The 17753-nt window shown below is 39.3% G+C and overlaps 1 protein-coding gene and 1 pseudogene across 5 annotated transcripts in view; both read right to left on the bottom strand.

Moving 5' to 3' along the window:
• C7 (complement C7) overlaps nt 1-2038 on the bottom strand; it is a 52171-nt gene extending 50133 nt beyond the window's left edge. For 4 of the 5 annotated variants that reach the window (XM_060146996.1, XM_060146998.1, XM_060147001.1 and 1 more), the window contains exons 1-2: nt 1936-2038; nt 1085-1148 (exon numbers count right to left, since the gene is read on the bottom strand). In XM_060146996.1, coding sequence (XP_060002979.1) covers nt 1085-1148; nt 1936-1941 — 70 coding nt within the window. In that variant the 5' untranslated portion in view covers nt 1942-2038. The remainder of the gene's footprint in view (nt 1-1084; nt 1149-1935) is intronic. The other variant, XM_060146997.1, reaches the window with a different exon arrangement.
• Nucleotides 2039-14773: 12735 nt separating this feature from the next.
• Nucleotides 14774-15316, bottom strand: LOC132518028 (large ribosomal subunit protein eL21-like; annotated as a pseudogene).
• Nucleotides 15317-17753: the final 2437 nt, after the last annotated feature.

The following is a 17753-nucleotide window of genomic DNA, read 5'->3' as shown; positions in this document are numbered from 1 at the left end:
ATATATTTTGTACATGCTCATATAAAAGTCTGAAAAGAAATAGATTAAAATGTTAATAGTGGTTATCTCTGAGTGGAGAAATAATCGATATTATCTTCTCTTTGAACTTATTTTTGCCAAGATGGTAGTATTAGAATCTGGAAAAAGACATTTTTTTAAAGGCACAAACACCATCACAGTATAATTGACAGAAGACAGCTGATAACATCAGATAAGCTCTGGGTGTGGCGAGGAAGCCGAAAAGCCCTCATCTGAGACATCTCTGTGCCTGACCACATCCCAGCACCATGTGAATCATGCTTTAGGTTTACAAACCCCAGGTTCATCTCAGTCCATGGAAGAGAAAGTGAAGGTCTGGACCACAGCCAGCTCAGAGGGAAACACTTTTTGCTCTAAAGGCCTGAAACACTTCAGACCCAGTTATCTCCTATCCAAGGGATACAAAGAGAATGAAAAGAATTCTGGGACCACCTCTCTGAATTTAGTTCACATGAATGGTGGGGGGGCGGGCCGCGGGGGAGAAAAAAGAATACTTCCTCTTAAAAGGCCAGACCTGAAAACCACTTCTAGTGGTGTCTTCATAGCCTAAGTTTACCTTCTCTGAAATGTATCACAAAAGCATACCCTTCAGATTTACTGTAAAAATATGAATCTCTACTTTCAAACATAGGTGAGAACTCTGCATGCAACTCACAAAGAAATCATTTCTTTATTTGTTGATATTTTATCAACCAACTGAAAGATAAAAGTAAATATGTTACCCCAGCAGAAAAATGTCATAATAATCAATGATCCATCTTTAAGCACAAAACAATTATTAAGATGTCTCATCATAAAATAAGTAAGGAAATTGATTGATGGTTAATACTAATATTAGGTGAAAGTATACTAGCTAGATGACTCTAGGAAATGCATCCTATTCTTTTTGAGCTAACAAGCATTTTAAATTTTTAAATAAAAATACAAGATAGAGTGATAGAGATTAGATTATATCCTAATTCTAACTTTGTATGGTTACTTGATGTTCTAGCATCATAACATTAAACAAATTAACTTTATGATTTGTGTGTAATTTTCAATAACTTAATTAAATGTAATTTCACCCATGAGTTACTCAAGACCCGCCTCTCACTCCGCCTCCAAAGCCCCTGGAAAGTGAGCGTAGATTCAGTATTGCAAATCGGTGGCATAGTGATGACAAAAGCAATCTAGCAGCTGACAGGGCTGAGAAATTATTGTTCCAGCATTATAATGTAAAATGTTTAAAGTTTAAATACAAACCTCTACAATAATAAAATTGTAATAGCAGGTTCAACTTATTTTTGCATCCCAGAATTCTAGTCTATGATAGTGATTTCTGTCTTCAGTCCTGCATTTCTTTATCCTTAACATTTGGCCATTTTCCATTAGACCAATATGTGTTTTTGGTAAACCTTTAGTTTCATTCCATTTATCTGTATCTTCTACTCTCACAAGCCTTATCTTCTCATCCAGATTCCAAACTCTAAAGTTGCAAGTCTCCAAATTCACTTTTCTATAAAGCTGTTAGATAAGTCAGATCATGGGGGTTCATTGCGTGACTCCAAATCAAACAAACAAAATCCGTGGGAGGGAATTTTTCCCTAAGGAATAACAATTGTATTATTGTATTTTATTTCTTAATGGCTTTCTTGGGACTTTCATAAATATTGTCTCCAATCTCTGATTCCCAGACCTCTAAACCAATAAATTAACTGCAAGAAAAGAAAAACAAATTCACTTTGGCTGAATTGTTAACTATATTTAATTAAGGATTTTTTTAAAGTCACCCTCGGAGATTTCTCTTTCCTATTTTCCCATGTATTCTCTTTTTTTTTTTTTTTTTTGAGTTATTTAAGTTAAGCCTTACTCCCTTTTGAGTTAGCTTTGTTCACAAAAATAATGAAGTTATCTTACCTTCATGTTTGGGAAAACATTCAGGGCAGAAGACAGAAGGAAAATTTCCTCCTCCAGTGCCCAGTGAATTTTCAACAGGAGGAAGAGCCCAGCAGTCTACTCCTCGCCTGTCTCTCCCTGCTGGGGATTCACTTGGCACTCATATATAGAGCAAGTGGTTCCAAGACTTAGCTGTGACCCCAACCAGGTTCTCTGGGGACACGGAGAGCCTGCCCTGTACTTAGTCTGTGTCTTGAAACCAGATGCATCTTATCAATTTACCCAGGCCTTAGCTACAGTCAGCTGGGACTGTTTGGAAGTGTAGTTCTGAGAAAACATCTGTAAATCAAGAAAAGCAGCAAATGTTCTCACTTCAGTGTTTAAGTGATTTTCAACCAAAGGAGACTCTGTGTAAGGCAAGGCATAAGCCTCCTTCCCGTTTCAATCTACCACGCCAAGCAGATGTTTTCATGATTCTCTAAAAGGGTGTTATACAACAGACTTTGAGATTAAACACTTTGTGGAAGAAAAAATTTAAATGCAATGCTGTCACTCAAAATGTAAATGGAACATTCTGGAGTGGAATCCCCCCAAAATATATATATCCTAACACAATATAATGCACATCCCTTCATGCTTGACTTTCAATGATCAAATGATCATTGAATGATCAAAAAGAGCATCTTTTTTTGCAAACATATTTAAAGGCATCACTAATTTCCCCAAGAACAGCCCTTAATCCTATGATATTCAGATCACTCTGTTGGAAAATTCTTGTCACAGTCATCAACCATGTCTCTGTTCTCTTCTTCAGTTGCCTTGTCTTATTCTGTCAGATCTTCACTTTCCATGGCTTTGCATTGATTCTAGCACTTCTCCAACATCATTTTCATAGATTTCACAAAAGGCTGCATTTTTGCAAGATTTCAGATTTTCTATTAAAGTTGAGCTACAGTTTTTGTTTTTTTTTTTTTGGTTTGGTTTGGGTTTTTTTGTGAGCTACAGTTTTATTTGCATGGCTTGGCCAAATATTCTGAAACTTGCTGTTAGGGCATTATGGGTAGGAGTGACAGAAGTGTGAAGGAGGAAAGGAAATTTGAACTGAGAATAACTTTATAACTAAACATTCCATTCGTGAATATTTTCCAGTTTTAATATTTTTTCTTTTTATATCCAAAAAATTTGAATAATAAAGAACGACCCCCACCCTCCGTTTATAAATTAATGGTGGTCTTCCAGAGGAAAAACTTCCACATCTTTTGTTCAAACTGTTAGTGCTTTGTGTGGGAAAAAAATTTGCCACAGAGAAGATGATGTCTGATTCCTGAAAGAGTTCTTTTTTTTAATTCAACTCCAGTTGCATGAATTCCAGACGTCATGGGCTCTCCTTAAACACTCAATGTACAATTCCACATTCAGTGGCTGTCTTAGTTTGGGTTCCCCCAGAAGCAGATCTGAGACAAGAATTCAATTGCAAGTAGTCTTTTTTTTTTTAGTTTTTTTGGTTTGGGGGTTTCTTGTGTTTTGGGGGTTGTTTTGTGAAGTGAAAGCACTGTTGAGGGATAAGAAAGTGAGACTGGGAAGGAAAGGAAGTCAATACAAGGTACTTTAACATGCAAGATACTGAGGCAATTATAGCTCAGTCCCAATGAGGAAATCTGGGAGACATTGTAGAGCACATCTCAGAGTTATTCCAACGAGGGAGTAAGGCTATATTTACCAACACCCTGTTTATCATTGGTTAAGGGTGGCTTCTGGACTCATCAACTCTTTGACACTTCCAGCTTGAACTGGGGGTAGGTTGAGAACACATCTGTAGCCAGGAAAGAAAGAAAAAAAAGACTTCCAGTAGAAAGGTGCAGGTATTTTCAGTATTTGCAAGATATAGGCAGGACACCACCAGCACCTGCCACAGTAGTTTTTTCATTCATTCATGCATGCGCTCATTAATTTGTTCATTCTAAATTCAACAAATATTTACAAAGGTTGCATAATATGATAGGCTAGGGGCTTTGACAGATGGGATGCTTGAGCAACATCCTTCTTTATTTTCATCGTTTACATGCTGTAAAGGTCATAGTAGCCCATTTATAGAGTTTCCTTAGTCTAGAGGATGAGTCACACACATACAGATGTATCTGCGATAATTTAGAACTTGCATTGTTTGGCTTCCAGAGATTGTATGCCAGAAATTAAATCTAAAAAGTTTACAAAAACTTCCTTTCACCAAGTGCTTTGCACTTGCCCCTCTCCACAGCTTTGCTCTCATATGAACAGTGTTTTTTCTTTCTGGAATTTCAATGGAGGAGCCATTGGAACAAAGGTTTCAAATATAGGTGGGAGCCACACTGTGGGAAATTTGACTGCCGGAAAAAGTTGTGTAGACTTTATTCAAAGGACAATGGGAACTCGCTCCCTGGAAGTTTTAAGGAAAGAATCAAAGTGATGTTTTAGGATGATTTACACACTGGTAGTGTGCAGGCTACATGGAAAGGACAAGGAGAGGAAACAGGAAGTGTGATTTGGATTTTATTTCAGTAATCAGACAAGGGGCAATCAAGGCCTCATTTGAGAAGAGAAAGACGAAGGACCAGAGGGTTCACCAGACTTAGTGATTAAACATAATCACATATCAGATTGACTGAGAAAATTGGAAGAATTTAAGAACAAATCAATGAAGGAGGGAAATAGGAAGTTGATGAGAAAGAGGTAGTTTTAGAAACGGGACATTTTTATTTTGAAGAAAATATCCAACACATAACTGGAAATGTAGATCTCTTTGGGACAAAATATCTTGGCATGAGGGAGAGAGGTTACAGAAGAAGGAAAACCAAAACAATTCATTGTCAAGCCAATTGAGGGGAATTTCAAGGAACGGCCAGTCAACATAGACAAGTGCCACATGGAGGTCAAAGAGTAGTACTAAGGGAAGCCCACACCACACAGCAATTAAAACATTGTGGATAAACTGAAGGCAAAGTTTCCCCACAGATTTTCCACTCTAGTCCTACAAGACAATTCAAGAAGAGATAATTAATTTCGTGGTTGAGTGAGTATAACAAGCTGTGTATGTTATAGAGCAGGGTTTCTCAATCTCTGAATTGCTGACCTTTTGGGCTTGATCATTCTTTGTTGGTGGAGTGGCGGGGGTTGGGGGGGGAGCTGTTCTGTGCGTAGACGGTCAGCAGCATCACTGGTGTCTACCCATTCGATGGCTATAACACCCTTCCCCAGTCATGACAATCAAAAATGTCTCCAGGGCTTCCCCGGTGGCGCAGTGGTTGAGAGTCCGCCTGCCAATGCAAGGGACACGGGTTCATGCCCCGGTCTGGGAAGATCCCACATGCCGCGGAGCGGCTGGGCCCGTGAGCCATGGCCGCTGAGCCTGCGCGTCTGGAGCCTGTGCTCCGCAACGGGAGAGGCGACAACAGTGCGAGGCCCGCGTACGGCAAAAAAAAAAAAAAAAAAAAAAATGTCTCCAGACAATGTCAAATGTCCCCTGGAGGCAAAATCACCACCCTCCACTGAGAACCACTGTTAGAGTATCTACCCCTAGCAAATCCCCAGCCTTAGATTCACAAAGAGCAATGCACAGGGTAATGTCAATTAAATGTTCTGAAAGTTCTACAGCAAGTAAAACTTTTTAAAACTTTTTAAAACCAGAATTTCCCAAATTCATGTGACCACAGAACTTTTTTTTTCTTTTTCTTTCTTTTTTTTTTTAAATTAATTTTTTATTTTTGGCTGCGTTGGGTCTTTGTTGCTGCACGCAGGCTTTCTCTAGTTGCGGCAAGCGGGGGCTACTCTTAGCTGCAATACGCGGGCTTCTCATTGCAGTGGCTACTCTTGTTGCGGAGCATGGGCTCTAGGTGCACGGGTTTCAGTAGTTGTGACATGTGGGCTCAGTAGTTGTGGCACATAGGTTCAGTAGTTGTGGCTCACGGTCTCTAGAGCACAGGCTCAGTAGGAGTGGCACACGGGGTCAGTTGCTCCATGGCACATAGGCTCTTCCGGACCAGGGCTCAAACCTGTATCCCCTGCATTGGCAGGCAGATTCTTAACCACTGTGCCACCAGGGAAGTCCCAGAACTTTTATTTTTAACAACCCCAAAACTGGTACATGTGACAGGCTTTGGCAAATTGTGTCTGAGCCAACACTGAATCAGTAGAAGGGGAAGCAGATTTCTGCCAGACTGTGGAAGAGTCTGCAAGGACCCAGTCCTCTCCCCTTCTGCTGCAGAGACACACTCCCTGTTCCCCACTAGTCCCCACTTCCTGAAGTAGCACTTCAAAAACTGTTACTGTCCCCAGACCCTAATGAAACTGTTAGACCACTGATGATATCAAGAAGCTGTTCTGGTCCATCTTGGAGAGATACTAGAAAACATTTTAACAAGCCTATTTCATTTACGAGTTATTTTGTTTTGTTCTGAATTGTTCCAACATATTCCACTTACTCTGGGACATACGAGGAACACACTCGGGAAGGATAAAACCTCCTTTTTTCTGTTAAGTCTGATAAAGTCAGAATTGAAACCGCCAGAGGCTGGAGTAAAGAAGCAACAGCACCCCCTAGTGGCAAGCATGCTCCAGTCCCTAGAGTTAAACAACAGCGTTAGGCTCTGGAGTCAAACCACTCAGAGGGAATGAGAAACATGGAATCGTCTTAGACTCCCAGTCAAGGGCTTGTTAAGCTAATAAGTACTCCAGATGGTATCTCTTTTTCCATTAAATTGTCACTGTGTGAATAGTTTGAGAAAGAAAAATGGCTGCTAGGCAATGACTTAGCTAAAGGAAGATTTCAGCAAAATTATTGTTAATGCTTTATAATTACACCTTTGTCATTACACCTAAATACTGTGATTTGTGCATTAATTTTTTTCTAATAAGACAGTTTATTCCAATATTATTTGTATAATTTTTACTTTTCTATTTTTTTAACATCTTTATTGGAGTATAATTGCTTTGCAATGATGTGTTAGTTTCTGCTTTATAACAAAGTGAATCAGTTATACATATACATATGTTCCCATATCTCTTCCCTCTTGCGTCTCCCTCCCACCCTCCCTATCCCACCCCTCTAGGTAGTCACAAAGCACCGAGCTGATCTCCCTGTGCTATGCGGCTGCTTCCCACTAGCTATCTATTTTACGTTTGGTAGTGTATATATGTCCATGCCACTCTCTCACTTTGTCCCAGCTTACCCTTGTGCATTAAAGTGAGGTCACTAGATGAGTATTCTCTGCTGGCATCAAGTCCTTCATAAGAATGTTGTTTTAGGTTTAAATATTAAGTAGTATGAACAGGGCTTCACACTTCCCTTTTAGGTAAGATATGCTTGCCCTTTACAACACTGGACACATTTTGCCCTGGTGGTCCTGATGGCTGCAGATGGCAAGGATCAAATGACAATCAGAAGGCGATAAGACATTTTGTCATGATGGTTTTCAATAGTGGCAGGCACTTGCTAAATTTAGGAGAGGACCCGGATTTGTTTGGGTTTCTAGCTATCATCTGGGTTTTTCAGTTCTTTGCAGTACGTGGCAGGAGCCTGCAAGTCTAAGAAACATTTCAGTTGGTTTATACTTGAATGAAGTCAAACAGCTCTGAGAAAGCAGATACGAAATGCAAAGATTTCCATGGCTCTACAACTGTATTGGGTAAAATCCTGCAGAGGAAGTGTGAATATCAAAGGGCAAGGTCATTTATTTGCTCTTCACTTTAAACTTGTGGTGCCCAAGTAAAAAAAGGTGGTTTGTTTTTTTTTCTCAGACTAAGACTTCAGCATATTATACCCTAAAATGAAAATCAATCACTTTCAGAAAATGTCAGTCTATCCCATAATTTTAAACACTACCTCCTTAAACTGTCTTTAAACAGATATATTTTGATATCAGGTTCATCATTACATACTCCACAGGTCAAGAAAGAGTAAAGAATGAGTGATGGAAAGGAGTAAAATCCTGAATTGTACAAATTTTTCAAATGTTTGTGATAAAATCTTAGAAACCAATGGAAAACAGTTGTAAACACAACAACTAGAGACTTTTCCTTAAAAGTAGGACTTTCCCCGAAAGCAATAAAGGGTACTAGTTTGTGTTTCACTAGTACAAATATGTGCTCTAAAGGTTGACAGTCTTTGTTCAAAATCTTGAGAAAGTTGCTTAGCCTCTTTGATCCTCTTGTTCCCTTATCGGAAAAGTGGAAATAATATTATCTAACTCAAAGGGTTGTTACATTAATGAACCCGAGTAAAGCAATTAGACAGCACCTGGAATATAGTAAGCTTAGTCCAATAAATGTGAGCTAGCATACAAAAGGTTAGAGACAACCCAAATATTCATCAGCAGTGGCTTGGTTAAGTAACTTGTACAGTATACACATTAAAAGAAATATTTTGCAGCTATTAAAAAAAAACTGAAGGAGTTTTCTATGCACTGATATGGAAAGATCTACAAAATACACTGTTAAGAAGAAAAAGAAAGATACAGACCAATAAGTTACTTTGGAGTTAAAAGGATGAAGGAGAATAAGAATACATTTGGGGGAGGGGGGTCTCTGCACCATCCCCAGGTGCAATGGTGCTTCTCTGGGTTTGTGGGGCTCACTGAGTGCCCAGGGAAAGTCAGGAGCACAGCTCTGCACCAGCTGTGGAAGTGGACTGTGCTTCAGTTTGGTCTATGTACCCAGATGATTTTCATCCACCTTGGGTAGTTATGCCCTTTGATAATCAGCACTGCTATATGTTTTATATGAAAGTTGTTAAGGAAGTCCATTCTAAGAGTTCTCATCACAAGGAAAAAAAATTTTTTTCTGTTTCTTTAATTTTGTATCTATATGAGATGAGGGATGTTCACTAAACTTATTGTGATAATTATTTCATGATGTATGTAAGTCAAATCATTATGCTGTACACCTCAAACTTATACAGTGCTGTGAATCAATTATATCTTAATAAAACAGAAGAAAAAAAGTTTAAGCAATTAATTCAAAAAGAATACTTTCATACTTCTTTGTATTTGCTGAAAAAACTCTGAAAGGATACATGAGAAACTAATAAAAATTATTATCTGACAGGGGATACATGGAGAAGAGGACTAGGTTGTCGACTGAAAAAAAAAACAAAACGCACAACCTAGAAGTGGAGAATTACATTTTATTCAGAGGATCTTCTAAGGGCTTAAGCCTGGAAGACAGCCTCCCAGAGCACCCTCAGGCACTGCTCCAAGGAGGCAGAGGGGAGCCAGGATATACAGGAGTTTTGCAACAGAAACCAGACAGCTGGAACATCAAAAGATTACTGTTAATGAAGAAAACCAGACATCTCAAGTTATTGAATTTAGCGCTGTTCTGTGTATGGGAAGATGCAAGAGTCTGGGCTCACTGAAATCATTCCTTTGCCATGCACCTTAGCTACCTAGGGCCAGTATCCTGCTTTTCTCCATGCTGAATACCCTCAGGGTACACAGTTGGGAGGTGGCTGCAGTGGCTGCTGGCTTGGTGGCTGCAACATCCTTTGTTTACTGATAACATTTTTCACCCACAAGGTGAAAAGATGGAAACAGGTTAGATTGAAAAAGAGATGGAACTAAGACTTTACACCTTATACTTGCTTATATTTTTAATATGTTAACGAATGCATTACTTATTCGCAAAAGAAATTTTAAATTATTTAATTTTATTTTGTTAGCTGCTATAACTTTTTTATTCACAATGCAATAAGATAAGCATCCTAAAGATGCTCTGTCTTTTGTATGTCTGCTTGTTTGTTGGTTCTTTTGTTTGAAGGAACCAGAGTATATTGTGATGATACACAGAGCCATGATAGAAACAGGAATCTTATTGAAATGCTTCATGGGCACCAGGGGCAAAAGGATGGTCTGGATGCAAGGTAGGTCCGGTGATTCATAGATCTTCACTTTAATGCACTGCTGGTATAGTTCCTTGATATTTACGTGACCGTGTTTCCAATGTATGCTCTTTAACAGTGAGTATATGGGACTTCCCTCGTGGTGCAGTGGTTGAGAATCCGCCTGCTAATGCAGGGGATATGGGTTCGAGCCCTGGTCCAGGAAGATCCCACATGCCCCGGAGCAACAAAGCCCGTGCGCCACGACTACTGAGCCTGCGCTCTAGAGCCTGCGAGCCACAACTACTGAGCCTGCATGCCACAACTACTGAAACCCGCGCGCCTAGAGCCTGTGCTCCACAACAAGAGAAGCCACCGTGATGAGAAGCCCGCGCACGGCAACGAAGAGTAGCCCCCACTCACCTCAACTAAAGAAAGCCCGCGGGCAGCAGCGAAGACCCAGTGCAGCCAAATATAAATAAATAAATAAGCAAATTTATTAAAAAAAACAGTGATGGGGATATTTGTATAGCTGAATCACTTTGTTATAAAGCAGAAACTAACACACCATTGTAAAGCAATTATACTCCAATAAAGATGTTAAAAAAAAAAGTGAGCGTATGAGTGAAGTGCACTGATGGTATGTATTTAAATATACATTTAGATGTAACAAGTTACTTGTACTCGTAAAGAAATTAGTTTCACTCTCTTTTTTCTCCTTCTTCAGCTTCTACTAGTATGAACCTGCTTCTCGGGAGAAAATGTGGCTTGCCAGAAAGACCATCAGACAAATCTTGTCTCAAATGTAGGCTTTACTGTTTGCTATCTGAGTTATACTCTTAAGCTTCAATTTTCTTACCTAAAGGATAATGAAACCTTCTTTATAGGGTCGATGAAATCAAGATATATAAAATACACACTGCAGCATCTTGAACACATATAGTCTTCCACACCCTCCCCACCCATGGGCAATAAGTCCAGAAGGAACCTAATTAATAATTACCAGGGAGATTACCAACTATCTGACGTTAGATTCTTATGAGTCTGTGAAGATAGTTACTGGGGAACCTAGGGCTACTTTACCGGTCTAAGTTTATATGATCTAAAATGAGAATGTACAGGCTTATCAAAGTATCAAGACCCTTTTCTTTAGACTGAAATTATATCAACTAGCATTGCGATAGTAATGGTACAGTTCACGCAATGGGAAAGGCCAGTTGACAGTTGCATTACTATAACTTTGATTAGGCAAACAGTGAAACCAGTTATGTTAATAAATGCTTTTATTGTCAAAAATTCTTTCAAAACCTGTGGTCCAATGCAGGGTGAAATGAAGAGGGCACCTCATTTGTGAAAATATCAGGAAGAACTTGGCAGAACATTTAGCACTTAGAGTCAGTAGAGGTTAGCGGCTTCTCCCATCAAAACTAAAGTGGGGAAACCTCAAAATGGGAAGTAGCCTTTCAACACTGTCCAAACACAGGAAGTAACCTCTCAGTTCACAGGGGAAATTGAGCAACTCTCTTGAATTGTATAAAACAGACCCACGAAAATGGACGTACTTAATGTTTGCTCTGAAGTGTGTCTAAAACTGCCATTTACTTTTCCCCCAGAATAGACCCTATGTTTTTAGGTAGCAGGTTGAGAAACACATATTTTAACAGGATGGGCACATACATAAATGAATCCGTGCAATACAAGGTGATGAGGCACCTCAGAATCATTCTTGACTTTTTCTTCCTTCTCACTACCTCCCACACCCAATTAGTCAACAAGTTCTGTAGAACATACTTCGAGTTAGACACCCCTTCACTCTGTTCTACTGTCAGTGCAGAGCCAAGCCCTCCATATCTTTTACTCCTTATCTTCTGTCTGGTATATTTGCTTATTGGGATATAATTCACACAGCATAAAACTCACCCTTTTAAAATGTATAATTCCGTGATTTTAAAAATATTCACATGAGTGTGAAGCCATCACCACTCTCTACAGAAATCCTGTAACCCTTAGCAGTCACTCCCTATTTTCCACAGCCTTCTAGGTCCTGGAAACAACTAATCTACTTTCTGTCTCCATGAATTTACCTCTTCTAGACACTTTATATAAATAGAATCATACAACAAGTGGCTTTTTGTTTCTGACTTCTTCACTTAGCACAATGTTTTCAAGGTTCACCCATGTTGTGGCATGTATCAGTACTTTATTCCTTTTCATGGATGAATAATATTCTATGGCTGTACTGCATTTTGTTTATGCATTCATCAGTTCATGGATATTTGAGTTGTTTCACTTTGGGGCTATTATAAATAATGCTGCTATGAACATTCGTATAGAAGTTTTTATATGGACACATGTCTCCATGTCTTTTGAGACTATACCTAAGAGCAGAATTACTGAGTCATATGGTAACTCTTTGCTTAACATTTTGGGGAACTACCAAACTGTTTTCAAAAACAGCTGCACCATTTTACATTCCCACCAACAATGTAGGAAGGTTTTAATTTCTCCACAACTTCAGCAACACTTCTTACTGTCCAACTTTTTACTTACAGCCATCTGAAAGGGTACAAAATGGTATCTCACTGTGGCTTTGATTTTTATTTCTCTAATAACTAATAATATTGAGCATCTTTTCATGTGCCTTTTGGCCATATGTATTTCTTCTTTGGAGTAATGTCCTTTATACATTTTCTTAATTTGGTTTCTTGTTTTTTTGTTATTGAGTTCTAAGAGTTCTTTACATATTTTAGTTACTAGACCCTTATCAGATATATAATTTACAAATATTTTCTCCCATTCTATAGGTCATTTTTCACTTTCTTGATAGTGTCCTTTCATGGACAAAAGTTTCTAGTTTAGATGAAGTCCAATATATCTAATTTTTTTGTTCTTCCCTTGCTTTTGGTGTCATAGCTAAGAATCCACTGTCAAATCCAAGGTCATGAAAATTTAGCCCTATATTTTATCAAAGAGTTTCATAGCTCTTTTTAGGTCTTCATTCATTTTGAGTTAATTTTGTATATGGTCTGAGGTAGGAGTCCAACTTCATTCTTTTGCCTATGGATATACAGTTGTCCTAGTACCATTTGTTAAAGAAACTTTTTTTTTTTTTCGGTATGCGGGCCTCTCAGTGTTGTGGCCTCTCCCGTTGCGGAGCACAGGCTCCGGACACGCAGGCTCAGCTGCCGTGGCTCACGGGCCCAACCGCTCTGCGGCATGTGGGATCTTCCCAGACCGGGGCACGAACCCATGTCCCCTGCATCGGCAGGCGGACTCTCAACCACTGCGCCACCAGGGAAGCCCTAAGGAGACTTTTATTTACCCATTGAATTGTCTCAACATCCTTGTTGAAAATCCTCATCTTAGGAGGAAAACTTATTTTATTCCTTTACCATTAAATGTGATTTTAGGGCTTCCTTGGTGGCGCAGTGGTTGAGAGTCTGCCTGCCGATGCAGGGGACACGGGTTCGTGCCCCGGTCTGGGAAGATCCCACACGCCGCGGAGTGGCTGGGCCCGTGCGCCACGGCCGCTGAGCCTGCGCGTCCGGAGCCTGGGCTCCGCCACGGGAGAGGTCACAACAGTGAGAGGCCCGCGTACCGCAAAAAAAAAAAAAAAGAAAAAAAAAAGTGATTTTGTTGTGGGTTTTTCATAAATTCTCTTTATCATGTTGGAGAAGTTCCCTTCTACTCCTATTTTGTTAAGTATTTATATCATGAAATGGTGCATCTCACCTGCATCTACAGAGATGGTTGCGGGCTTTCTGTCCTTTATTGCTTTAATATGATATATTGCTTTTACTGATGTTCATATGTTGAACCAACCTTGCATTCCTGGAATAAACCCTCATTTGGCCATGGTATGTACTCCTTTCTATATGTTGTCAGATTCAGTTTACTAGTATTTTCTTGAGGAACTTTGTATCTATACTAATAAGGGATATTGTTCTGTAGCTTTCTTTTCTTGTTATATCTTTCTCTGGTTTTCATGTCAGAGTAATACTGGCCTCCTAGAGTGAGTTGGAACATGTTCCCTCCTCTTCAATTTTTGGGAAAATTTTGTGAAGGATTGGAAGGACTCCATCTATGTCACCTTACCCCCCTATTAGTAAACATTTGTATAAGTAACCATTTGTGTTTGTTTGGGGTGTCTTTCCAGTGTTTCTTTCATGCAAATGTAAGAAATACAAATATATGTTCTTATGATTGCATGGATGAAAAGAGAGAAGAAAGATGAAACAGTTATCCACAAGTCTTTCAGTGTAAGAAATCTTTGATTCTTACAGTCAAAACTACCCTTGCCAATTCTCCCCATTCCACCCTGTCAATTATCCTTAATATATATGTCAAAACCGCAACGCTTATTAAATTCAGTCTGCCTGTTCTCTTCCTGTACCCCGTGATTGGTCTTACTTTAAAGTGATGATTATGAACCTCAAGTGGGCCTTTAAATGGTAATCACACTACTTTGCCTAGTCCATTCAATTGTTCATCCTGACTATTTCACACTTCTTTTTCTAAACCTTTTTCCACAAATTCACTCTCTGGTAATAACCTTCTTCTCTACCTCCCTGAGAAAACTGAACCAAAAGAGAGAGCTTCCACATACCCTCACTGAACCAATGTATTTTCTCTCTGGTTAGTGTGTTGCTTCTTTATAGTCCTAACTCAGTAGCTAGAAATTCTACCTCACGTTTCTCTGCTAGAGTCCTGAAGAGAAGAAAGATAACTTTGGACTCATACTGAGTCTTTTTTGATCTCTAGAATCCCTGAGATGCTTATCAGAGAACATTGGTTCAGAATACTCTCAGGCAGGCATTCTAAACAAGAAAGGAGCCTCTGCCCCAACCTCAGACCTGGAACTAAACTGGAACTAAACTGGTGTCTTTTGGGGCAATGGGATGGATGTGAAGATGGGTGAGTTGATGCTAACAAGATTTTGTGTGTGTGTGTGTGCTTTAAATATTTGTTTGGGGAAGGGGGTCACACACTTCTACTCAATTAAGAGAAACATTTATACAGTCCAGGTCTTTTATTTTCTTTACACCCATTATGCCATGAATTCATAGGGAATGGGCTCCAACAGTTCAGGCTCTTTTCCATTGGTTCTAACGACGTGTGCTTCTCTGGGTGGAGCAGGCTGGCGCTTCAGCTGAACCCAAGTACCTTTCTCTTTGGCTTCCTTCTTTTACTGATTATTTTCCTTCACCCGTTTCAGGAAGCTATCTTGGCTCTTAGAGTGCTTTATATGCTTGATACGCACATTAATTCTCTTGGCAAGAATCTTGCCCTTAACTTGTTTGTTTACAATGATGCCAACAGCATGCTGGGTAACATTGTAGACTCTCCCAGTTTTGCCATGGTAACATTTGTGGGGCATTCCTTTTGGAACAGCGCCCATTCCCTTGATATCTACAATATCACCTTTCTTGTAGATTTGCATGTATGTGGCCAAAGGAACAACTCCATGTTTTCTAAAAGGCCTAGAGAACATGTAGCGGGTGCCCCTCCTCTTTCCCTCTGTGTTGGTCATTTTGGCGAATTACGGGAAGATGGCGGTTCCAGCTGAAAAGCCTAACAAGATTTTAAGTGGCAGGAACAGAGCTCTCTCTTAGCCCCATAAGGCTTAGTAGAATCAATACTGGGCTTAACCAGTGTTTGTCTTGCATGTCTATGCCCTATGACATTCCTCTCTTATTTGTCTTGTCATGAATCTTTCTTTACTGGTTTTTACTTAATATTGATAAATTGGGATGCTAGGGATAGGTAGGGGGTGCAATGGGGAAAGCTGGTGCATACAACTTAGACTGAAAAAATCCAGGAATTCTTACACTGACTTGTTGATAACTATTTCATACTTACTTTCCCCCTCATAGTTTCAAGATCTACTATCTCACATTTGTTCTTAATCAACTGCTTTCTTATTTCATTGAAAAAATGGAATCAATTATAAAGGACTTCCACACACTCCCACTGTGCAACGATGCACCTACCAGCATCTAAGCCCAAATACTCTGTCTTACCCTTTGTTACCACAGGTGAACTCTGCGTGTTACTGAGGCCAACTCCTCCAACTGTTGACCAAATTCCATCTTGTTCACTCACATTTAGAACCTGCAGAGCCAGCGTTCATTACCCTTAAAAACTCTGCTTAGAAACAGTCCTGCACTCAGTGAGATCACATCCCCACTCTCTTTTACCATTAAGCATTGCATGATGGAGTGATTATGTGACCCTTGTTCCAGCAGAGATATTTAAGTGTTTCCCCAAACAAGTACATTTCCAAGACCCAATGATTCTCTGCATTTGGGCCCAACGTAGGTACTCAGAGCATTTTGCAGAATGAATAACATTCACAGACACAACCCCAGATCCCAGGGTTCAACTCCAGCCAGAGAGTTTCTAACTCTCTCAGGAAAAGTTTTGCCTAGCGTTTGATTCATTATTGATGAATGCCCCCAATAAAGTACAATAAAGTATGTTGATTAGGCCTATTTCAAGAAGAAAGCTTATTATCCTTTTAAATCCAATAGGTTCCCCACACCTTACACCAGAGGAACTTTTTTCCACTCTCATAACAACTAAGCACTCTGCTGAGTGATACGCCCCTTTGGTTAAAAAAAGAGAAGATAAAATTGACCCTCTACTTACCCTAAGTTTCTTCAGCAAGAGTATAAAAAATATGATGCTGCCCATAAATAAAATTGAATTTCTAAAACGTTTTATATTCTATGTGAAAGCATCTTTCAAAAATATATGGGAAAAAGATGCCACTCATGATTTAAGCTCCCAGGTAATGAAAGGAGCTATTGAGCCTAATTCTTCTAGGATAAATTCAAGACATTAAAGCAGTATTTCTCATGAATTAGTGGCAACATTAGGTCATTGAAAAAACTTTTCCATGTGTCCCAGCCTCTGTCATCTGCCCTCTCTTTTTTCACTTCTTTTTCAACCCCAAAAAAATTCCCCCACGTCAATTTTCAGGCATATTTTCCAGATACCCTTAACCCCAATATTTATCTCTCATGACACCTGAAATTACAACTTTAACAATTTATTCTTTGCTTCAAACCATCCTCCCCCAGGCTGGACAACTTAAAAGTCCTACTTGAAAGAATACTGACTATGTAGAGGGAAAGAGAAAAGAAAGGTAAGGAAAAGATATAAGAAAGAAATTAAGCATATTAGCCTTTCAGTCTGTGTCAGGGCTGAGCCAGTGATACCAACATTCCTGGATCTCAAAGCACCAACTCTGGCCTTACAAGCTCCTCCAGCCCATTCTGCTGCCATGAGTAAATAGGTCACCTCCTGTCTTTGTATAGTGACAGATGGTAACTAGACTTATCATGGTGACGATTTTGAAATGTATAGAATATGGAATCACTATGTTGTACACCAGGAACTAACATAGTGTTATAGGTCAATTATACTTCAAGAATAAACAAACAAAAGAACTCATAGAAAAAGATATCAGATTTATGGTTACCAGAGTCAGGGGATGGGGGAGGAGGAATTGAATGAAGGCAGTCAAAAGGTACAAACTTCGTGTTATAAGATAAATAAGTATCAGGCATGTGATGTACAATGTGATTAATATAATTAACACTGCTGTGTGTTATATATGAAAGTCATTAAAAGAGTAAATTCTAAGAGTTCTCATCACAAGAAAAAAAAGTTTTTTTCTTTTTCTTTTATTTTGTATCTTTAGGAGATGATGGATGTTTGCTAAACTTGTGATAATCTTTTCATAATGTATATAAGTCAAATAATTATGCTGTACACCTTAAACTTATACAGTGCCTTATGTCAATTATGTTTCAATAAAACTGGAATAAAAAAAGGTTAAAAGTTGGGACTTCCCTGGCAGTTCAGTGGTTAAGAGTCCGTGCTTCCACTGCAGGGGACACAGGTTCGATCTCTGGACGTAGAACTAAGATCCCGCATGCCACACAGCACGGCCGGAAAAAAAAAAAAGGTTAAAACTTGAAAGGTC

Source organism: Lagenorhynchus albirostris, chromosome 3 (assembly GCF_949774975.1).
Source record: "Lagenorhynchus albirostris chromosome 3, mLagAlb1.1, whole genome shotgun sequence".
Lineage (NCBI taxonomy): Eukaryota > Metazoa > Chordata > Mammalia > Artiodactyla > Delphinidae > Lagenorhynchus > Lagenorhynchus albirostris.
Note: the sequence above shows the minus strand (reverse complement) of the source record. Positions and strands in the feature narration are given on the sequence as shown.